Source organism: Thalassophryne amazonica, chromosome 8 (genome assembly GCF_902500255.1).
Source record: "Thalassophryne amazonica chromosome 8, fThaAma1.1, whole genome shotgun sequence".
In the NCBI taxonomy this organism is placed as follows: Eukaryota; Metazoa; Chordata; class Actinopteri; order Batrachoidiformes; family Batrachoididae; genus Thalassophryne; species Thalassophryne amazonica.
Genome location: NC_047110.1, coordinates 117010176 through 117035494, shown reverse-complemented (window position 1 = coordinate 117035494; position 25319 = coordinate 117010176). Strand labels below are relative to the sequence as shown.

Here is a 25319-nt window from a genome sequence, read left to right as displayed (position 1 = left end):
CCGCCTTGGAGAACCGGTCCACTATCGTGAGGATGGTGGTGTGCCCCTGGGACGGCGGGAGGCCCGTGACGAAATCCAGACCAATGTGGGACCAGGGGCGATGAGGCACAGGAAGCGGCTGAAGAAGTCCCTGTGCCTTTTGGTGGTCCGCCTTGCCCCTGGCGCAGGTGGTGCAGGCCTGGATGTAAGCCCGGACGTCAGCCTCCAGGGACGCCCACCAGAAGTGCTGCCGGACCACTGCCACGGTCCTACGCACCCCTGGGTGGCAGGAGAGCTTGGACCCGTGACAGAAGTCCAGGACGGCAGCCCTGGCTTCTGGTGGGACGTATAGTCTATTCTTCGGCCCTGTTCCGGGATCCGGGCTCCGTGCCAGGGCCTCCCGGACGGTCTGCTCCACGTCCCAGGTAAGGGTGGCCACGATAGTGGACTCCAGTACGATGGGTTCCGGTGGATCCGACAGCTCGGTTTTGACTTTATGTTCATGCACCTGGGACAAGGCATCTGACCTCTGGTTTTTGGTCCCGGGGCGGTAGGTGATCCGGAAGTCAAAACGGCCGAAGAACAGTGACCAGCGGGCTTGCCTGGGGTTCAGTTGCCTGGCGGTCCTGATATACTCCAGGTTCCGGTGGTCAGTAAAAACCGTGAAAGGCACTGACGCTCCCTCCAGCAGGTGTCTCCACTCCTCAAGAGCCTCTTTCACTGCTAGGAGTTCTCGATTGCCCACGTCATAGTTCCGCTCTGCTGGGGTCAACCTGCGGGAGAAATAGGCACACGGGTGAAGAACCTTATCGGTCTCTCCACTCTGGGATAGCACGGCTCCTATCCCTGAGTCAGAGGCGTCCACTTCAACCACAAACTGGCGACTGGGATCGGGCTGCACCAGAACGGGTGCAGTCGAGAAGCACTGTTTCAACTCCCTGAACGCGGCATCGCACCGATCCGACCAGGTGAAGGGAACTTTTGGTGAGGTCAGGGCTGTCAGGGGGCTAACTACCTGACTATACCCCTTAATGAACCTCCTGTAAAAATTTGCGAAGCCGAGGAACTGTTGCAGGTTCCTCCGGCTCGTAGGTTGGGGCCAGTCTCTCACCGCCGCGACCTTGCCCGGATCCGGGGCGACGGAGTTGGAGGAGATGATAAACCCCAGGAAGGACAAAGAGGTGCGGTGAAACTCACACTTCTCGGCCTTCACAAACAGCCGGTTCTCCAGCAACCGCTGCAGGACCTGATGTACATGCCGTACATGAGTCTCAGGGTCCGGAGAAAAAATGAGTATATCGTCCAGATACACGAAGACGAATCGGTGCAGGAAGTCCCGCAAGACGTCATTTACCAAAGCTTGGAACGTCGCGGGGGCGTTAGTGAGGCCGAACGGCATGACCAGGTACTCAAAATGACCTAACGGGGTGTTGAATGCCGTCTTCCACTCGTCTCCCTTCCGGACCTGAACTAGGTGATATGCGTTCCTAAGATCCAGCTTTGTGAATATTTTGGCTCCATGCAGGGGGGTGAACACCGAATCCAACAAAGGCAACGGGTATTGGTTGCGAACCGTGATCTCGTTCAGCCCCCGATAATCAATGCATGGACGAAGACCGCCATCTTTCTTGCCTATGTAGAAGAATTTTTAGGTCCTTATTTGAACTATGATGAACTATCAAGTGTCCTGATCTGAACTGTATGTCCTCTGGCTGAACTAGCAGGTGTTCAACCCAAAAAAGGGGCTCTATTAGTCATTTGGTCTGTCAGGGGCTTTCCAAGGCCTCTTAGGTGCTTTCCCGCAGGCCAGGTGCAGGGGGCCTCAGGCCAGCTGCACCTGTGGCCGAAGGTCTTTTAAAAAAATCAGTTGTAAATCCTTCAAGTTTTAATGGGAGCGTTTGTCACATTGAAATAATGGCCTAACACCTGCTTAGGGTTCACTAGAGGACGCTTCCAATAGAAAACCATGTCTTGGGAATAAAATAAATAAAAAAGTCGAAGGAGGAGCGATGCCCGCGGGTCTCCAATAAATAGATGAACGCGGTCGTCACATATTCAGTCTCTCTAGAGGACTCAGTTTGTATAAGCTCTGTGTCAAAGGCTTAAATAAACTTAAAAACTCTGTGCATTTTATCTTGCTTAAGGCTGAATTATTCCAAAGTGTTGTGTCCTTTTCTAGCAAATCACTTGCAATTAGTTTGTGTTATCTAAAAGAAGACATCCTGAGACGACCAAAAGAAGGACCACGACAGAACTTGGCGAGCCAGCCAGGAGGGTCCAGGGGCATTCCGGCAGCCTGGGACGGTCCAGCTCATCCCTCCAGACCGTAAATAACAGTGATCACGACTAAAAGGTAAGCAGAAACCTTTTATAACTTCTGCACGATCTGGAGAAGTGAGTCGGGATTTCGGCCCAAGTTGACAGGTGATATTTTTAATTGCCTCTTACCCAAAAGAACCTGGACTAAGAAAACTGACAAGAGACTAAAAAAGATAAGATTGAAAATTATCAAGCCTTGTAGATAAAATGCTCAGAAGGTGTGTGTGTTCCCGGGAAAAAGAATGTCTGTGTGAGTGAAAGGTCAGGAATGTTCATGAACTCTGGTGCGGAAAAGAGTGCGTGGAGAACTAACCTGGATGCTTGGGGAATAATTGGTGTTGAAGTTCGTTATTAACGTGCCGGCTGATAGCATGCGCTGTAGGGGTTAGTTTAGGGGAGTATACTGACAAATATGTACAAGGTAATATGAGGTTATTTAAAGAAAAAAGAGACTGACGTAAAATAAGTGAGAAAAAGAGTTTAACAGAGAATAAGTGCAGAGAAAGCACAAGATAAGCGCCTGAGGGGGCGCAGTAGAAATACCATACGTGATAAAGAGATTTAAAGAGAAAAGTGCAAAGAAGCACAGCTGACAGTAAGTAAAAAGAGCTCAATAAAGGACGTCATTTTTTAAGAAAAGAGAAAAATTATATATAAAAAAAATAAAGAGTTAGTGCAGAATACATGAGAATTAATGAAGCAGAAAATAGTGCAGTAAGGCACCAAGGATACGCACGCGAGGCGTGGTAAGGCGTAGAAGTAAAATGAACTATTGTATGCTCAGAGAGGAGCTTGTTAAAAATAATATATTAAGCACAGGATACGCACGCGAGGCGCGGTAAGGCGTAGAAGTAAATGAAATATTGTACGCTCAAAGAGGAGCTTGTTAAAAATAATATATGAGTTGCTGGCAGCGCCGGAGAAGCTGTCTAACGTGAAGAAGAGATACATACTCAAACAGAACACATTGGTGTTAAGTGATTAAAAAGGTTGTTTAAAGCCACGGAGTGAAGTGACAGAAGTCTAGATAGAGATATATAGAAATTTGTTTTTAATAATTTTTGTTTATAAAGCTTTTGAAGATTGTTGTGTGGGAGAGCGGAGAGTAAGCGGGGAGTTGCAAGCAAGCTGTGAGGGCTTGCAGGCTGGCTGACATACAAGATTAATGTGAAAGAGTACGAGGAGGAGGAGGCGTTTAGACCCAACAGGAGGACTTGGGAGGTGCATGACAGGCAAAGAGGAAAAGTGAGAAACAGAGACAGTGGGGAAAAAAGACAGGAGAAGAGACTGCTATGTAAATACAGAGAAGGTAGATATTATTTCAAAGAAAGAAAACTAATAAACAAACATAGCAGAAAAAGACAAGAGAAGCGGAAAGTGAGAAATTAGAAGGAAAAATAGAAAGTCGGGAGCAAAGACATTAGGAAGTGTTAGGGTTGTAAGAGGATTAAATAAATAAAGTTGGTTATAAATCAAAAGAGTTAAAGCTTAGATTATAGTGAAAAAGCTGACAGACTGATCAATGCTTGGGACAGTCATTGATGGGAGACTTAAGTGATGATGAAATAATACTCCCAGAACATTACTTGACTGACGGAGACATCGAAACCCAGGGAATCAGGACACATTTTTGGCTGGAAAGGACCTATTTTGACAGGGTAGGAGCAGAACATTGGCAGGACGAACAAGAGATCAATCAGAAATTATGGCAGATTACTAAGGTAATCAATCTGAAGCAAAAGAAAGAACAATTCCCTCTAATTAATTGGGAGCTGCTGATAAGACGTCTGTGGCATCAGGGTTTAACCCTGTGGCTGGAGCTGCTTTGTGCTGATCCTAATAAAGAAATTAGCATACCATTAAATCATTTAATAACACTGCCAACCGATCCAGGTGAAGAACTGTTTCCTAGGTTGACTCTGACTGTGGTCCCAAGGAAGGTTCGGTGGGAAACAGGTAATTTTTCATATTTAATTAAAGAAAAAGAAGACGGGCATAACAGTTGGAAATTTAATCCTTTTAAGGGTTTAAAATACAAAACAGGTGTTACAGCCGGCAAGTTATTGGTCTGGATCAGGACAGCCCCTGAGGGACTACTAGAGCACCATAGAAACATCTCACATAGCATTTGTCAGGGTTACATGGGTAACTCTCAAGGTCAAGGTCGGGAAAGTACCCCGCTAGACTTAGTACTAAGAAAATATCCAGGAAAACGCACTAAGGCCAACCAATGTATGAGAAAGTGCACAAAAGGTCACATGGGGGCAGGCAATGGCCTTTGGAGGGATCATTTGATCCGGTGATGTGTGAAGCAGTTGCGGTAGAAATACAGAAAAAAGAAATTAAAGATCAGCAGAAGAACGTGAATAACAACAAAAAACGCACTGAAGAAAAAGAAGTTTTGGCCTTGTTCAAGCAGGAAGCACAGAGACTACAGCAGAAAAGAGAAAAAATGACAGAGGAAAGATCCAAAGAGACTAAAGCCAGTGCACCGAGCTGGGAAGCAGAGCCACCCCCATATAAACGTCATGATATGGGAAAGACAGCTGGACAATTTGTATTAGGAACTCGTGAAGATGACCAAGGCATGGATGTGGAGGGCAAATTCACACTGACACTAAAAGCTCGAGAGCCACAAGGAGACAGGTCCTCGATCTGTCAAATGGATCATGCAAGGTCTCCAAGTCCAAAAGTAAGTGGTTTCCCATCACGACCTGTAGGGGGAGCCACATATAACAGTAACACTGAGGTAGACGAAGATAGAGAGAAAGACCTGAAGTCTCCACCTGCGCCCCGAGGTCCACTGAAAACCTTCCCCTCCCACCATAAGTCAGCCGACTGGACCTTCTCAGGCTATAGAGGCTCCAAAGAGTGGCACAAGAGCTTCTGTGACACACTGGATCTAGCCAGAAAAGGTAATGAAGAACTAGCTGAGCAACTTCGGCTAGCGGAGGAAAGAATACAAAGACATAGGGACGCCGAGGAAAGAAGTACATTACAACAATCCACGCCCAATCGAGGGAATCACATTATAGAGCCACCCACCCGGAAGATTTCTGGTGAGGTCGTCATTGAGAGTGCAAAAGAAGCCCGACTCAGGCAAAGACAACATTGTGTAGCAAAAAAACATAACGGCTTTAGAACAGGATATAACCAACTGGATGGACCGCCTGGAACCAGTCAGTCGCACTCGATCTGGAAGACAGTATGGAGCCCCCACAGAAGAAGAGGAGGACGAAGACCTCATATGCCCATTGGTGGTCAGAAATGGTCATCATGTGTATACCCCATGGAGCTGGACAGACATGGTGGGGCTGGCCAACAGGCTGCCAGACATCACCCAAGGAGCTGGGAGATGGATAACTGCCTTAGAAGAAGGCACTGCAGGGGTAACCTTGTCTTTAGGTGACATAAAAGCCTTGCTAATGCATGTAATGGGAAAACATGACACTGAAGAATTAGCAGGAAAGGTTGGACTAACACAGATGATGGGCACTAATCAACATGATGAAGTCCCCTTTAATCGCTACAGAAACTCCATGTGGGAAGGACTGAGAAGAAAGTACCCTGAGGTCTTGGATCCCTCTAAATTGGATGATGAGGAGTGGACACCTGAAGAGTGCCCAAAGAAGTTCCTGCACCGATTCCAGAAGAGATGGGCGGAGGAAACAGGAAATGCATGGAACCATTCTCCAGCAACTGAAATCCTGTTTAAAATAACTGTAAAAAAGGCTCTACCAGATGAGGTTCAGAAAGCCCTAGATGGAGTCGTGGGACTATCGAAAATGAATTGGGCTTTATACTCTGAGCATATTTGTCTCCATCTTGAAATCTACAAGAAAAAAAACAAAAAGAAGAAGATGCAGCAAAATCCCTGACGAAAAAATTGGTGCAGATGCAGTTGGGAGAACTAACCAAAGGCAAGAAAGAAAAAACAAAGACCCAGGCACCAATGATGACCCCTGTTCCGTCTGAGCCGGCAGCTACACAGAGCCCCCAAGGAGCAGCAGAGAGCACTCCTGCAGGAGAAGTCTCAGCACCAGTGGAGCATCACTATCACTACCATAGCACTGGTACACCCGGGAATGGACCCACCTACAGTCATGGGTGGAGAGGAGAGTCACGGAACTTTCAAGGTCAAAGAGGAGGGTGGCGAAGAGGATCTCGCCAACCTTCATTTGGAAGCAGATTCCAAAACTCAGCTCCCAGGAACAGTCAAGCGGGACCGCCTATGGGACCAACACCCCCAATAGGGGATCAACCCTTTAATGAGTGTTGGAGCTGTGGACAACCTGGACATCGAATGAGAAATTGTCCAGCCCGACCTTGGGTTGGACCCTCTGCCTATTGGCAATAGGGGGTCCTAGAGAAGATAGAGGGGGAAATGGTGGCATTGGCTATTTCTATGATACCTAAGGAAGAGCCAACCGTCACCGTTAATATACAAAACAGAGATTTCCCTTTCATGGTGGATACAGGGGCAACATACTTTTGCATAGGGAAAATGGGCGCTCATCTCCCCCTCTCTGGGTCTGTAATTAAGACCATCGGCTTCTCTGGGAAAACTCAAATAATACCTTTTACACGCCCACTTCCTGTAACGATTGCAGGAAAAACAATTGAAGCACCCCTGTTATACTCACAAAATACACCTGTGAATTTGCTGGGAAGAGACATTTTATGTAAGCTACAAACCCAGATAGTGCGTACCCATCAAGGACTGCAAATACACTTTCCTGACGAAGCACTCACCAACATTATGGTGCTTATGGACATGGAAAACAAGGTCCGAACTGTGCAACCCATGGTATACTGGCTGAAGTTACAACCAGAAAATTCAAATCTCCAACTGGAATGGGAAAAATGGAAGCCCTGGGCAGAACAACACTATGCAGCAGTATATACACCTAGTTTACCTTTACATGTCACCCTGATGTTCGATGCCAAACAAGAACAGGCTGACTATGCATGCTGCTGGGATGCATTGATGAATCAACGGCTGTTTCACATAACCACCACAGAAATTTATTTAGGCCCCCAAGGGGCCGCAGCTTCTGTCAAGCTAATTTCAGCTGAACAACAATGGTATCAAGTGCCAAATGCCACGCCTCATGTGACCCTTTTAGTCTCAGAAAAGTATGAATCCCATGACCTAGGTCCAATGGTAAAGACAGCCTCAGAAGTTGAAGAATGGCAAAACATGGAAAGTCCACAAGTACATCTGTCAAAAGACCAGCAGTTTATACGAATTAACTTAAAAGTAAATGATGAGGCTATAGCTCAAAAAGTGGAGCTCAATCCTAGACCAGAGGGACAGATGGTGTTATCGGCCCAACAAGAGAAATTGTTAGAGCAAATACCACCAGTGGTGTGGTCCAAAAGCAAAACAGATGTAGGACTAGTAAAGACAGCCTTACCAGTAAAAATAAAAGTAAAACCGGGAGCAAAACTGCCTCACCAAAGGCAGTATCCATTAAAACCTCAGGCTATTGAAGGCATAAAACCAGTAATTAAGGGACTAATGGCAGCTGGAGTTTTAATAAAAACTGCAAGCCCATGCAATACTCCTATCTATCCTATCCCTAAAAACAATACCAAAGAGTATCGGCTGGTACATGATCTGCGTCCTATCAATGCAATAATAGAAATGGATGCACCTATAGTACCTGATCCGCATACTATACTATCAAGCATCCCTGCTGGAGCAAAATGGTACACAGTAATTGATCTGTGTTCAGCCTATTTCAGTGTGCCTGTGCACCCAGATTCACAACATTTGTTTGCATTCACATTTCTGGGACAACAGCTAACGTATACACGGCTACCTCAGGGACTGAACCTGTCCCCAGCCATCTTTAACAAAGTCCTGGCTGAAGATTTACAACACCTTGACATACCCAGTACATTGGTGCAATATATGGATGATCTCCTTATTGCATCAGAGACTCAAGAACAGTGTGAAAAAGATTCATTAATTGTATTGCATGCATTGGCAGATGGAGGTCATAAAGTAAGTAAGGACAAATTGCAGTTCTGCAAACAAGTAGAATACTTGGGAAGACAGTTGTGTGGGACCATGCGATGTATAGCCCCAAGCCAAGTGGAGGCTATAATCAAGGCTCCCAAACCCCAAACAGTGGGACAGATGCTTTCATTCCTTGGGATGGCAGGATACAGTCGGCCGTGGATTTGTGATTATGCTATAAAAACTGCGCCTTTGCGTGCCATGATTAGAGCAGTGGGGCAAACAAGCAATGCAGCTCTCCTCGTCTGGACAGATGAGGCAACGGGAGCTTTTGAGGCCCTAAAAACAGACATGCAATCTGCTCCCGCATTAGGTAACCCAGATTATGGGAAACCTTTCCATTTGTATGTTACTGAAAAAGCTGGTTATGCTTGTGCTGTACTAATGCAGGAAACAAATGAAGGAAAACAACCATTGGCCTATTATAGTACAAAGCTTGACAACATTGAAACAGGATTGCCACCATGCTATCAGGGTCTAGCAGCAGCTGCCTTTGCATTTCAAAAAGCATCATCCATAATCATGGGACATGCAGTAACGTTGTACACGTCACATCAGTTACATGCCCTGCTAACCAGTCAACGTTTTGTCTTAACACAAGCTAGACGCACTGGATATGAAGTTGTGTTGTCCACTCCAGAAATAACAATACAACGTTGTCACACGGTGAATCCCGCCACCAAATTGACCACACTGTTAGATGGTACTCCACATAACTGTGTGGCAGAGACAGAGAAATTTTTGAGAGCCAGAGAACATTTGTATAATCACGCCATAGATGCAGCCTGTTCGTGGACGGCTCATGCTTTCGGGATGCCGCGGGATTGCATGCGGGTATGGGGATTGTTAAACTAAACACGGATGGTGAGACCTTTGAATTACTGGAGTCCCAAGGAATTGATCAGCCTTGTTCAGCCCAACTGGCAGAAATCAAAGCCTTAACTATAGCTTGCCAGATAGCTAAAGATCAACGTGTTAATATCTACACAGACTCAGCCTATGCTTATGGCGTATGTCATGTACATGCAAACATTTGGAAACAAAGGGGATTCCTGAGAGCAGATGGCACCCCTGTCACTCATGGAGAAGCGATTTCCCAACTGTTACAAGCTCTCCAATTACCGTCTGAGGTAGCCATCATTAAATGTGCAGGTCATCAAAAGAATAATAACATCATAGCTCAAGGTAACAACCTAGCAGATGACGCAGCTCGCAAAGGAGCACAAGGGGAAAATATGTTTCCCCTGTTAACCATCCAAGATTGTGCCCCACTGGTTTCACTTGACGCACTGATAGTGGCTCAAAGTAGGGCCAGTGGAGAAGAAAAACGAATGTGGGTTAAACGAGGCGCTATTGAGACACGTAGTCAGGGGCCAGCGGACAAGCTGTGGCGCAGTAGTCATGGACATTTTGTGTTACCCACCAATTTATTACGACATGCCATCATTTGGGCCCACGGACCCGATCATTGTTCGCAAGTCCAAATTATGAACAAACTAAAAGCTGTCTGGTGGTCACCATATATGGCAGCTACAGTGGACCGTTTGTTGAATGAGTGTGAGGTATGTGCACAGTACAATGTCCGGAAATCATTCACAGCCCCTTTAGCCCACATTCCGGTCCCTGATGGGCCATTCAGACATCTTATGATGGATTTCATAGACATGGGAGCTGAAAACCAAGTTAAACGAATGAGATATGTTTTGGTAGTGATATGCAGGTTCAGCCGATGGATTGAGGCAGTAGCCTCTGCAAATCAAGACCATAAAACGGTAGCCAAATTCCTGTGCCGAGACGTCTTTCCAAGATTTGGCATTCCAGATACTATCTCATCTGACAACGGTAGGGCTTTTGTAGCCAAGGTTACACAAGAAACATTCAAACAATTGGGTATCAAACAGAAATTTGGGTGTGTTTATCACCCCCAATCAAATGGGGCGGTGGAACGGGCTAATGGCATTTTAAAGAACAAACTAGCAAAAATCATAGCAGACAGCAATGGCAAACTAACCTGGCTGGATGCGTTGCCGCTTGCTTTATTGTCAATGCGCTCACAAACTAACCGACTAACCCATTTGACACCATTTGAAGCTCTTACAGGTCGGCCGATGCCTATTCCATACCTGAGAGGACCCTACGAAGGACCATCGCTGGAGCAGCTACAAGACGAATGGCATAATTATCTGAGACAGTTAACCCAAATACACAAAACTATCTTTTTGCAGGTCAAAGGTGCTACAGAAGACAGAGAAGCAGAGATTCCACTTGAAAATCAGAGCATCCAGCCTGGTGATCTGGTTTACGTCAAAGTGTTCAAAAAGAAGTGGGACAGGCCCCGCCGAGAAGGTCCTTTTAAAGTTATTCTTGCCTCACGTACAGCAGTCAAAGTAGACGGTAAGGACACTTGGTTTCATTTAAACCACTGCTGTAGGGTTGGTGGCCCAGCACCCCTGCGGCCTCGGCAAGCTCGTCTTGGCAGAGCCGCCGGGCCAAGAGGGGAAGCAAGAGAAGCCAGAGACCCTACAGCAGCACCGAGGGACGGCCACGCCTCCCTGCAGCCAGAAGCAGCACCGAGGGAAGGCCATGCCTCCCTGCAGCCAGGCGAACACCGGCCAAGGCGCTCACAGAGACTGATTGAACAAAGACAGCTTCAGAGAGTAGTGGATCCCTGCCAGATAGAGCAGCGACAGACTCAGAGGCAGACTCAGAAACAACTGGAGACGCAGGCCGACAGATAGACAGAGATACAGACCGACAGATAGACAGGCCACAGGAGACATCAGACTCGGACAGCAACTCAGTAGATTTACCGACAGAAGAACCGCAGGAAGTACAACCCAGACAAAGCACAGATACACCACACATCCCTAGTGACAGCTCATCTAGCGACGGCTCACTCAGTAGCACATCTAGTAGCACATCTCAACAGTCACCAGAACAATGATTAAGGAATTATTCAAGGGATTGACAATACTACTGGTGGTTAGTATGAGAGAAAATAGACATCCAAAACATACAACGGACTGTGCCGTGGCCATGGCCGCAATAGCAACTAAACAAGGCATTCTAAACACAGGAAAAACATATAATTTGGTATACACTAAATCAAAAGCCTACAAGAACATAGGAATACAGGGAAAGCTGGGGGATTACATATTAGGCGAAGCCATTAGCATCAAATGTGAAGAGGAGGGAACACTCAACATAGAGGTAATTTGTGATAAAAGAGGATGCAGGGAAACCAAGCAAGACGTAACTGTTACAGTACATGAAGCCTCAAAATGGGTAAAAATCAAACCAAGGAAAGAGAGGACAATTAGAAGCCTAGAAACAAGCAGTCACTTAGGGAGATGGGATCCCAGTACAGACCTAGCCCGCACACAAGGGTTGAAGACCAATTTATTTTACCAATGGTTGAAATTTTCGGCTAGACAGATCAGTGAAAAGCCTTGCATAGCCTGTCACCGGAAGGGTGTGATACCTCAGGCTAAACCCCTACCTGATATCAACAACTGTTATAGGAGCCCCCAACATAACTCAGACCAAGCAGAATGCTATACACAATGTGTTATGAAAATGGCAGTAGGTGATGAAAAATATGCTGCCGACAGTAAACTTTGTCCAGTGCCCCTAAGTACAGAAGGAACCGTTCCACCTATGATTAAAATAGAGAAAGGGATGATACACCCATTTTGTATAGCTAAAGGATTAGTAGCACAATACATAAGCGATTGGCAGGTAGGGACGACCCAGTCAAAACACCACATACAGTGTATGCAAAAGCAGCAAGAATATAAACCGGCCAAAGCATCATGGAACATTACCGTATGTCACACCCTGCCAGCAGCAGGCATACAGTGTGAACAAATAGTACCGGCCACAGGGGGGTCTGTAATTGGACTGAATCTCACCCATGCTTCATGGGTATCTACTCCAAATTTAGCTAAGGGAACGGTACCCTTGGCTGACATCTTTTGGATATGCGGACAAAAAAGGAAACTCCTGTCATCGCTGTCCCCTAATTGGAAAGGCCTTTGTGCTCCTGTGATGCTCACAGGAGCAATAACAGTAATTGAAATGCCAAATTCAATACAACCCATGCCACAGAAACTTCGTAAGAAAAGAGGAATAATGACACTTAAAACAGACTACAACGTCACAGTAAGAAACGGGATACCAGAAGGGATACCCCGACAATTAGAAGCCATAGACAGTAGCAGAGTTAAAGCAGATGAAGACGGGGATAAATGGGGATGGGCATTGGCTCTGTTCGGGGTTACTCCAAAAGTCCGTTCTAGGTTCCAGGAGGTGCAGTGGATTAATTACTTGTGGTATAATCAACAAAGATATTTGAATTGGACATTGGCAGCTGTAGGAGCCTTAACCGAACAACTGCATGCCACCTCGCTAATGACAATGCAAAATAGATTAGCTATCGAGATGATGATGGCTGATGAACAAGGAGTTTGTATTATGATCAAAGCCACTGAATGTTGCACAGCTATTCCCATGCGTACAGGGGAAGACGGAAATTTGACAGAGCTCTTAATCACACTTGAAGAGATGCAACAGGAACTATTAAGTAACTCCATAGGAGGGAGAAATGAAACTGACGATTCTGGATACATTGTAGGGAATGGAATGAATATTGGCCCACTATTTTCACTGTTTGGGGCTCTAAGGAGAGGGTGGATATCATGGAAAGACTGGTTATATCAGATAGGTGTAGTCTTGGCACTAACAGGGGTGGCGGTCTTGCTGGTAATATGTTGTGGTATTCCCTTGATAAAATTTCTGGTCAATAAATTGATTTCATCCACAGTAGGACAGCTCCCACTGTTAGCCGTCCGAGCCCTAGAAGAAAGCACAAACGAAATAGACAGAGAACCAGAATATATGGAAATGGATGAAATACCAATTATCCTCCCCGACAGCCCCCAGCTACCTAATATTGTGGCGTATACCCCAGATAGGGAGGACTGGGATGGACCATGCTTGGTGATATTGTAGACGAGGAAGAAGACATGCACGCACATTTACATTCACACACATGCACCCACAACAATGAGGGATAGGATAGACAGTATCTGAAAGAATGACATGGAGCTGTAATAATGAACGTATATGTATATTAATAGGACACAGGAGTATGGCTGAGAGACCAGACTCCCCTGATCAGGGACCTATGCCTGATCTGCCTCTATCAAGTCTGATTGGACTCTCAGAACTGTTTGGAGAAGAGGATATACAGGAGGGACGGTCGAGCCATGATTGGTCGCCACAGCCGCCATCCATCCAGCAGCTAAACCAGTTGGCAACAGAAGGATCTTCATCGTTCCAGCACCTGGCGATAACGGCTTCACAGAATCTGCCTGCAGCAAGAGTCGGCCCGAGGACTCCACCATCACCTGAAGGACCCTTTGGACTCAGGAACACACCCCTTCCGCAGATGCCATGGAGACAGTCACATGTGCCAGTGGCAACGATACCCTCCAGGGGAGGCAGCCAAGGTCGGCCATATGCAGCAACTGCCCAAGTGCATCCTAGACCCAATTCACTGCTAGGACCTGTCCCCAGCTTTTCACCCCCAAGACAGGAGAGATATTCCGATCAGCCCAGTGCCTCTGGAGAAGGATCGGCAGGGGTGGACCTTAGCCGAACTCACCCACCAGGACAGAGGGGAGCTTTGTACAGGCTGCTAAATGCCCAGAGTGTCCCAACCACTTGCCCGTGCGACATCAACAATACTCCCCCCACACACGAAATGCCTTCCCCCTTGTACTTCCTGTCCCCTGGATGCACAACCTTAATCTGGTCATGGTCACCCCACTGGACATGGCAATCTTGGCTAGAGAGCTTCGTCTTCCACAAGAGTCTGCTCCAAAAACCTTGGAGCAGCTCCTGCCCCTCACAAATCACATTCCCCATGGACTATTTGAGGAAATCATGCCACAACTGATTCAGACAGCTGCATACCTGTTAAGGATACACCGTGACAATGCCAACATCTCTTGTGCTCAGGAGGGCCTCCATACTCAACTGTGTGGTCTTCAGTCTAGTATGGACATGCTAGCCAGCATGATGGAGCATATGGAGAGGGAACACCTAGGGCTGGCCACCACCACCCTGAATGTGGGCAAGAATTCTCTGGGGGCCCTGTACAACCTGGCCAAGCAGCACAAGGAGCTGGAAAGATCCATCAGAGAACTGCGCGACTGCCTGAAAGCCAGAATTCCTGATCCTTCCCCCACTACCCCTGAAAGGCCAACCTCCCCATATTCCCCAACTTCTCCCAAAACTTCAGACGCTGAGTAAATGCTGAGGAGCGCGGACTGACGTAATGGCACTGAAAACGGACGATGATTTTGGTTCTTGAGTTTGAATTGCGGACTGGTTTCAGAAATCTGAGTGTAAATAAAAACAAAGAAGGATATATGTTAGTAACGAAGGTCGGGTAAATGTCTGTCCTTACCATCATCTGCGTAACACAGATAAAGCTAAATGCATACACATAGATATCACATTGCAAAGTTATAAAAATGGGACCCTTACACGGCGTGTTTGGAGATTTAGTAGTAAAGATGCACCATAGGGACCCCTTTTTCTTAAATTATAGCATGCCTCAAGAGACATGCATCGCCTAAATTTGGCGTCTGGCCAAAAAGGGCATTAGAAAACAAGCTGAAAAAGACGAAAAACAAAGTGGAAAATGTTGAGAAATGGCCTATAATGAAAACCATTATATGATTGATTAAGGCAAATGACTTAAGGACGGACATGAAGGGAAACCATTTATTGTGTTTATCATTTAACTAGATATAGCTGCGCTAACCTTAGAATAGTTTCTTGAATGGTTAACTAAATAGTGGTAACGTAGGGGTTATTTGATGCATTTAAGTCATAAATGTGTGACGCTTTAACAAAATAATATGTAGAACCAAGTATAATGGGTTGGAGCCTCTGGTTGAGTGAGACAATAGATGCCAGAAGATGATTGGTTGCACTAATGTCAATGTAATGCCTTTACTTTGCCATGATTAAGAGGTTGATGTAACTTGTTTTATGTGGCCATTTTAAGTGCCTTGAATTACACTAAAACTCAATGTTTGAATGTCACCTTGCGTTGATATAATCCAGCTAATTGATCACCTTGTGCCTTAGTATGTAGGTTCACCTGCACTTAAATATATTTACCGTGTAAAGTATCACTTATATTCATATCCGCACCAGAGTTATCAGTAAGTCGAGTGATGTGTTTTTCTTTTTTTTATTATTGCAATACACAAATGAGGATGTCTTGTCAGTAAACAACCCAAGAGTATAGTTGATGTAATGGGACTCTTTCGAGTCCCAGAGGAGGGACTGTAGAAGAATTTTTAGGTCCTTATTTGAACTATGATGAACTATCAAGTGTCCTGATCTGAACTGTATGTCCTCTGGCTGAACTAGCAGGTGTTCAACCCAAAAAAGGGGGCTCTATTAGTCATTCGGTCTGTCAGGGGCTTTCCAAGGCCTCTTAGGTGCTTTCCCGCAGGCCAGGTGCAGGGGGCCTCAGGCCAGCTGCACCTGTGGCCGAAGGTCTTTTAAAAAAATCAGTTGTAAATCCTTCAAGTTTTAATGGGAGCGTTTGTCACATTGAAATAATGGCCTAACACCTGCTTAGGGTTCACTAGAGGACGCTTCCAATAGAAAACCATGTCTTGGGAATAAAATAAATAAAAAAGTCGAAGGAGGAGCGATGCCCGCGGGTCTCCAATACATAGATGAGCGCGGTCGTCACATATTCAGTCTCTCTAGAGGACTCAGTTTGTATAAGCTCTGTGTCAAAGGCTTAAATAAACTTAAAAACTCTGTGCATTTTATCTTGCTTAAGGCTGAATTATTCCAAAGTGTTGTGTCCTTTTCTAGCAAATCACTTGCAATTAGTTTGTGTTATCTAAAAGAAGACATCCTGAGACGACCAAAAGAAGGACCACGACACCCACAAAAAAGAAACCTGCTCCCATCGGGGAGGTGGAGTTACGGATCAGCCCGGCAGCTAAGGAGTCCCGGATGTAGGTCTCCATCGATTCGCGCTCAGGTCGTGAGAGGTTGTACAGCCTGCTGGACGGGAACTCCACGCCTGGAATCAAAACAATGGCGCAATCGTACGGACAGTGCGGGGGAAGGGTGAGTGCCCGATCCTTGCTGAAAACGTCAGCAAGATCGTGGTACTCAACCGGCACCGCCGACAGATTGGGAGGGACTTTGACCTGCTACTTAGCCTGGGAACCGGGCGGGACCGAGGATCCTAAACACACCCGATGGCAGGTCTCGCTCCACTGTACCACCACCCCGGACGGCCAATCAATCCGGGGATTGTGTTTTAGCATCCACGGGAAGCCCAAAATCACGAGGAAGGTAGAAGGAGTCACAAAAAACTCGATCTCCTCCCGATGATTCCCAGACACCACCAGAGTTACAGGTTGTGTCTGTTATGTGTCAGACGCAGCTCGGAGAACCGACCAGCGTTTGAAGGACCCAGTATGAAATAAGCAGAGCACGGTACAAAGGCTAACTGAATTTAATACATAACAGTGATGTGATACAAAACAACAAAAGAGTGTGCAGTCTGGCGTGGTGGTGATACGGTGCGCTCCCAGCAGCGCTAACGGTCCAGAGCCAGAAGCCGTTCGGACCCAAGGACCCCGCCGACACCCCCCAGGTGGCCGCAACAAACCGAGTCTGTGAAAGAAGGAACCATTATGTGAGTCCACACTCTACACACAGAGAGACCACTCAAAGGTGTACATAAACAGCAAACACTTCCTGGCTTAATTACTAATCAGCTTCCCAACCTGCAGGCATGGAACATCCAGTTCACAAAACTCCACTGCAGTGGAAGCCGATACATGACTAACGTACAGCTCAATATAATAAGGTGTGAGGGACACCACATTTACTGACTGTATAAATGTTAGTCACCAAATCTAACGTACCTCAGGAAGTGTGCTGACGAGCGTGAGACCTCACCCCCTCCTCTTTCACAGACCGTGCATCAAACCCTGGACGTTCTCTGCATCCACTGATGATGAGATGGCTCCCGAGACGACAATCTCACCCGTCTGGTCACAAGGTCGAGTCTCTGGCAAATACACACTGTATACTCCAGTCTTAAATGCCACCATGTTCCAATCCATATAGATGCACCACAGCTGTGAGTCCTGACGAGCCGCAGGTGATCAGGGTGAGGTCCTGATAACCTCAGCAACACAGCCACTCAGTCCCAAATGCAAGCCACCTGGAAGGAAAAACAAAAGACAGAAACAAAAAGGCAGCCAGGCCCCCCAGCCATACAACAGTGTCTTGTGCATGATTAAAGGGAGAAGGGTGCCATCTAGTGCCCGCACCTGCAATGGCGAAGGAAGCGCCACCAGAGGGAGCCCTACCTCCCTTGCCCATCTGCTGTCTAGCAGATTCCCTTCGGACCCCGTGTCCACCAGTGCTGGGGCTTGAAGGGTTAAATCCCCGCTCAGGATTGTGACTGGGAGTCGTGTGGCGATATGTGTGTGTCCCACGTGAATGTTATGACCCCCCCTTAGCCCAGTCTCTAAGGGCGGGTGTTGTCGTTTTGGCTGTTTGGGGCAGTTTTTCTGTATGTGCTCTTTTGAGCTGCAGAGAAAACACTCCCCGTGGACCAGCCTCCTCATTCTGTCAGCTGTTCTCATTTTGGCCCTGTGTGTTTCCCTAGCAACGTCAGCAGGGGGAGCTGTTGCCCCACGGAGCGCTGCGGCTGTGGAGCGTGGGGAGGGCGGAACCTTTTTGAACCCGGAAGGGAGAGGGACGGCGCGTGCCCGGCCACGTCCTTCGCCTCGCTCCCGACGGCGTTCCTCCAACCGACTGTCTAACCGTATAACGAGATCGATAAGCCCATCTAAATCCTGCGGTTCTTCCTTAGCTACCAGGTGCTCCTTCAGGACCGACGACAGTCCGTTTACGAAGGCGGCGCGGAGCGCAACGTTATTCCAGCCGGACCTCGCAGCCGCGATGCGGAAGTCGACTGCATATTCGGCTGCACGCCGGCGCCCCTGTCGCATTGACAGCAGCACTGTTGAAGCGGTCTCTCCTCTGTTAGGGTGATCAAACACTGTTCTGAACTCCCTCACAAACCCAGTATACGTATGAAGGAGCCGTGAATTTTGCTCCCAAAGCGCCGTAGCCCAAGCGCGTGCCTCTCCTCGAAGCAGATTAATTACATAAGCTACTTTACTAGCATCAGACGTGTACATGACGGGTCGTTGTGCAAAGACGAGCGAACATTGCATGAGAAAGTCCGCGCACGTCTCCACACAACCGCCGTACGGCTCTGGGGGGCTTATGTATGCTTCAGGGGATGGTGGGAAGGGTTGTTGAACGACCACTGGAACATTCATATCTTGCACAGGGTCGGCAGGAGGAGGAGCTGCAGCAGCGCCCTGAGCGCTCGCTGCCACCTGTGCGGAGAGAGCCTCCACCCTGCGGTTCAGGAGGATGTTTTGCTCGGTCATCTGATCCAACCGAGCCGTAAAGGCAGTGAGGATGTGCTGCAACTCACCAATCACGCCTCCTGCAGACGCCTGTGCACCCTGCTCTCCCATTGGTCGTTCAATTGCTGGGTGACGCCCCTCGGAGTCCATGACGCTGGCCGAGATATCCTGTTAGGAAAGTGTAGTGACATGGACCCACAACAGGGGGCGTAAATGAACGGACAATAGAGGGAGTTAAATTTGAACACTTTACTGTTGTGAATGTCACAACCACACACAGCAGATTATAGAATAAATACAAGTCAATGGATAAAGGTGTCGTGTGGGCAGGCTCGATGATAGGAGACGTCCGTCTGGAGAAGAACCGGAACCACGCGATTTCCACCGCCACCGAACCCGAAGGATACTGGAGCCGCCAGGTCTCGAGTCCCCCAGGTGGCCACCGTCTCAGCGTGTCGGATCTGGTACTGCTGGCGAAGAGCAAAGACAGTCAAGTGTGGGTGTGTGTACACCCAGTAACAACAACGGTGGGAATTCCACCTCCACCTCTAACACACACTCGTGCAGCGTCTGAGTAACCACTTATCTGGTGGGAAGTAGAACGAAACAGTCGCGGCCCACGCCGGTCCTCTGGGTAGACAGCTGCAACACAGTAGCTCTTGAAATCACTTATTATAATATGCAGGCAGAGAAAGTTACCTCCAAAGAAGTACGATATCTCGGCGACGTGGTGGAGGTGTCATCCTGCTTTTATCCGGGGTGAAGTGCAGATGATCGGTGACAGCTGTCATAGTTGATGAGTGACAGCTGTCACCTCGGCTGTTCCTGTAAGGCGGCAGTGCCCCCTCGTGCCTGAAGCCCGCTCTTCAGGCAGGGCACCCTCTGGTGGTGGGCCAGCAGTACCTCCTCTTCTGGTGGCCCACACAACACAGTAAGAAGTTATGGGAAAGAGTAGTAGATGCTAGGCTTAGAAAACAGGTGATGATCTGTGAGCAGCAATATGGTTTCATACCTCTGCACCAAAGAAGAACAGGAAAAACCAAAGTGCTTTACAATAAAATAGTTGTGGTATTATATGAGGACATCTAGAGTGACAGAAGTATGTGAGGGTGGTGCAGGACATGTACAAGGACAGTGTGACAGCAGTGAGATGTGCAGTAGGAATGACACTCATTCAAGGTGGAGGTGGGATTACACCAAGGATCAGCTCTGAGTCCTTTCTTGTTCACAGTGGTGATGGACAGGTTGATTGAGATCAGACAGGAGTCTCCATAGACTATGATGTTTGCAGATGACATTGTGATCTATATTTTTCAATTCAATTTTCAATTTTCTTACACCTGCAAAATATAGTGAAGATTCGTCCCATCCTGTCTGTGGCTGATGCTGAGACCCTGATTCATGCGTTTGTTTCTTCTAGATTGGACTACTGCAATGTTCTATTTTGTCAACATCAGACATGATTATTGCACAGATGTGAACATTTCAGAGTGGCCTTTTATTGTGGACAGTCTAAGGCACACCTGCGCAATAATCATGCTGTCTGATCTGCCACACCTGTGAGGTGGGATAGATTATCTTGGCAAAGGAGAAGTGCTCACTAACACAGAGTTAGGCAGATTTTGTAACAATATTTGATGTTTTAGATCTTTGAGTTCAACTCATGAAAAATGGGAGCAAAAATAAGTGCTGCTTCTATATTTCTGTTCAGTGTAAATTAAACAGTACAAAAAAAATTAAAACTCACTGTAAGGATAAACCTTATAAAAATAGCACAATGCTAAAACACCTGCAGCTGTATGAGCATTGTCTTCTTTATAATTTGCAGTTGTCTAATTGGTATCCCAGTGCAAAGTGTGTGTGTGTGTGTGTGTGTGTGTGTGTGTATATATATATATATATATATATATATATATATATATATATATATATATATATATATATATATATACAAACCCTGGCAAGCTGGAAAAGACTGCTAAAAAGATAGCTAACTATAGAAACCACTTAAGATTTAACCTGAGATGCAAACAAAACAGCATTATTCCCAAATGCATGAAGCAAAAGGCACTAGAAGCAGGTCACACAGCAGAAAAGATCCAGCACAGTTATCTTAGGAGGATTTGGGGTCTTAGAATTAGAAGGCTTCATTTTAAAATATTAGACCTCCAAAATAATCTGGATAGTCTGCACAAAATGTTAGAAACTTTAGTGGGGGAAGAGGCCCATAATAAGATCACAAAGTTCATAGTTAAAATTCAAATGGCTGAGCATTTAAAAAGTAAGGAGCGGCAAATCAGGAAGTTTCACAACCTTTTAGTGCAGAAAAGGCGTACTTTCAGTGGGAGTAGTTTTAAAGATACACCCAGACAAATTAGTGACAACAGGGAAAATTGGGTAAAGAATCTCTCCAACAGGGTTCTTACACAGACAGAAAAGGATGTGCTCGCTAAAGGACTAAATTTCTCAGTGACCCCTAAACATATTCCGACAGTAGATTACATCACTGCAGTAGAGTCAGCCATTAAACATAACAGTTTGTCAGAGTCAGAAGCTGGGGACCTCTGACTAAGAGTCACAGCAGTGCTGAACAGTGCTAAGCCTCCTCCGTCCAACATCACAGGAGAAGAACAGAATGCTTTGTCAGCACTGCAAAAGGACCAAAGCATCCTTATCCTGCCAGCGGATAAAGGCAGACGCACGGTGGTCCTGAACACATCGGACTACGAGGCCAAGATCAACAACTTGCTCAGTGACTCCAACACATACGAACGTCTGAAGAGAGACCCCACGAGTGGCTATAAGAAGAAAATCATTAACTACCTCCAAAACCTGGAGAAAGAGGGACTCATTGACAGGCAGACATACTACAGACTGTACCCTGGGGACGCCACTCCGTGCATCTATGGACTGCCCAAAATCCACAAACAGGACGTGCCACTCAGGCCTATTGTATGTAGCACAGATTCCATCACGTACAATTTGGCCAAGCACCTCAAGTGGATTTTGGCTTCTCTAGTGGGTAACTCAGACCACCATGTGGAGAACACACAAGATTTTGTGAACAAGCTCAAGGACCTTCATCTGGAGGCAGATGAAACTATGGTGTCATTTGATGTGACATCGTTGTTCACCTGCATCCCCACCGCTGAGGCCGTCTCAGCTGTGAGGTGAGACTGCTGGAGGATGTGTCTCTACTTGAAAGGACCAAACTCACACCAGACCACATCTGCCAACTCTTGGAGATCTGTCTTAACACCACGTATTTCCTGTTTAGGGGGAATTACTACAGGCAGATTCATGGTTGTGCGATGGGGTCTCCGGTATCCCCCATTGTGGCCAATTTGTACATGGAGCGAGTGGAGAAGACAGCCTTGATGTCTATCACGGGCATCCCTCCCAGTCACTGGTTCAGACATGTTGATGACACATGGGTTAAAATCAACCAACAGGAGGTTGAGGACTTTACAGAACACATCAACTCGGTGGACGCCAATATCAAGTTCACACGTGAGGATGCCAGAAACAACCATTTAGCCTTCTTGGACTGTGCTGTTATGATTGGAGAGAACAGGCAGCTCCAGACAGGGGTTTACAGAAAACCAACTCACACTGACCAATATCTGCTCTTTGGCTCAAACCACCCCCTTGAACACAAGCTCGGGGTGATCAGGACGCTTCAACACAGAGCCCTACAGGTGCCCACAACTGCAGAGGGAAGGGCTAAAGAACAACAACTTGTCCGGAAAGCCCTCACAGTATGTGGGTACCCACAATGGTCCCTGGACAAAGTGCAGAAGTCCCAGAGAACAAAGAGACCAGATAGACAGGAGACGGAGACAAGAAGAAGAGGAGTGTCTCTCCCTTATTTAGCAGGAGTAGGGGAAAAACTACAGAGGATCTTCAGACAGCACAAAATCCCAGTTTACTTTAAACCAGTTAACACCCTGAGACAGAAATTAGTTCACCCTAAGGACAGGATCCCTAGTTACAAACAGAGCAATGTAGTGTATTATATCAGATGTCAGGAAAACTGTAACGAACACTACATAGGTGAGACTAAGCAACCTTTACACAAAAGGCTATACCAGCACCGCAGAGAGGGTGCCATTGGACCTCAGGCTGCAGTTCATCTCCACCTTAAGGGTTTATCCCAAAGTGCCCATGAAGGTGGTGCTATTTGCATGGTCCTCGGAACACTTCTAAATTATGACTGGGCTGCTTTCCATGTTGGAAATAAAGTGTCTTTCATCTCATCTCATCTCATCTCATTACCTCCTATCCCTCCACTTCTCATGTCCAGTGCACAAAACCCACTTCAAGGTCACAGGTCACACTGGCCGTCTTGGTGGTCCTGTTATGGAAGAATTGCCAATCTTTATGCAGTCTGTGGTCCAGGGTTGGGGACATGAGCCAAACATGTAAAATATGTCATACATGAGGCACATAAGGTCATGTGAAGGTTTCATACTTTGATTATTAAATGATGTTACTGTGACCCAGTCAGACCCGCATCATTGCCCCACCAGGTCAAACCATCTCACCTGTCCCCACAGGAGGGTGCCCACGCCGAGGAAGATGCACCACAGCCATTGGTCCATGGTCAACGTGACACAGCTGAATGGTTTGCCACCAAAGTGGATGATGATGACCTGCAGGTGACAGAAGGAGGAGCTTATTTGTCCATTTATTGACATTATGGCACAGTGAGTCCGGTGCGTCTTTGTCACCTGTATGACGAAGGTCCCGAGAACAACAGAGCAGAAGATGGGGCTGTTGAAGACACCTTCAAAGACGTTTCTCTCACCGTGGATCTTTCGGGCATTGAGCTCATTAAACAGCTGCATCAGCACAAAGGTGTTGAACACGATGGTGTAGTGTTCAGAGGGCGGGGCATGGAGGGGGGCGTGTCTGCCACAATCAATGTCAAAGAGCTTCTCACCTGTGAAGGAGCATTACCAGGTCAAAAGCTAAATACTTTTAACAAGAGTGCACAAATGATGCTATGTGGCTTCACCGTAGTTAGCATTCAAGCTACGTATTAGCTAGGGATAGATGAATACGCTGACTCAGAGCGCTCAAAGTCACAGGTTTCATGTCTGTCAGCACCAAAGTCAAGTTGAGTCTACGATCACACAGTGTGCAAAGTGTCTTACAAGACGTGAATCAGATGCACGTGGAGCCGCAGGAGTCATTGGGCTAAATGAGGCGAGAACAATCTCATTCAACGTTCAATTTAATTATACAACCCCAAATCACAACACAGAGTCAGTCCTGAGGAGGACGGTCGAACCTCAAAAGAAACGTTTTTTCTAATGTTTTTAAATATCTCTGAATAAAATATCAGTAAAATAATCAAAACATAATTGGGGTATTCAATGTCATACAACTGTTGTGATTTTTTTTTAAACAAAATGTAGTTGTCCCACACTATTGCCGTAATTTCCACCACAACACTGTACTGTCCCTTGAAACAGTTTGTATGAAAGATTGTTTGGGTAGTTTCTATGGAGATAAACAGTGACATCAGAGCACATGTATATAGCGCCAAATCACAACAAACAGTTGCCCCAAGGCGCTTTATATTGTAAGGCAGTGGTGTGGTGGAAATTACATTTACAAGGCCAATAGTGCCCGTAGTTAAAGAATCACCCATGTATGACACACGAGCCGAGGCTGAGTGTTAACTGGTCAAATTGATGCAGATGTCTCACTGGACCAAGAACCATCATTTCAGTCTTATCAGAGTTTAAAAGTAGGAAGTTTCTAGACATCCAACTTCTCACTGATGCAAGGCAATCTTCTAAGGATTTTATGTGAATGAGATTACCAGCAGTTATTGGCATGTATAACTACTATGTACGAGGTCTGTTAGAAAACTGTCCAACCTTTTTATTTTTTGCAAAAACCATATGGATTTGAATCATGTGTGATTGCATCAGACCCTGTATATCTACTTTAGTCAAACTACCAATAACAAAAGTACAACAACGAATGATCAAACACTATCCAAATGGCCAAAGGCAGAACCACACATGGTGAGTCAGCATCATGGTGGGAACAAATATCCTCAATACGTTGTCCCCAGAGTCCTCAGCAAACTTCAGATGCTGTAAGTCTTAGTAGGAACAGTCTCTAGTAAGTGTCCACTGGAATCTTCCACATGCCACCTGCACACCTCAGGTCTCCAGAGATTCCCATGAAGACACAGTACACCTCACTTGTGTAAGGATCCACAGGAAGCCATGAAACCCATGATACCTGATCATCACGTGCCAAGGTCCCAAAGGTCTACCATCTCATCCTCAACATCTGCTCAGACAGAGAACTGCAGGAACAGAATGATCTTAAATGAACCATCACACATTCTGTTCACTGAGCGCAGAGATTACAGGAAGAATGAAATAAAATAAACGTATAATGCAATGCTAAAATACCCTCGGCCATACGAGCGTAACAGTAGGAAACCAAATGTGACTTATGCTGAACAC

The 25319-nt window shown here is 46.5% G+C and overlaps 1 protein-coding gene across 1 annotated transcript in view; it reads right to left on the bottom strand.

Moving 5' to 3' along the window:
* LOC117516389 (plasma membrane calcium-transporting ATPase 1-like) overlaps positions 1-25319 on the bottom strand; it is a 169497-nt gene that overhangs the window by 7621 nt on the left and 136557 nt on the right. Inside the window, exons 17-18 of the mRNA XM_034177366.1 lie at positions 23559-23770; positions 23373-23480 (exon numbers count right to left, since the gene is read on the bottom strand). Coding sequence (XP_034033257.1) covers positions 23373-23480; positions 23559-23770 — 320 coding nt within the window. The remainder of the gene's footprint in view (positions 1-23372; positions 23481-23558; positions 23771-25319) is intronic.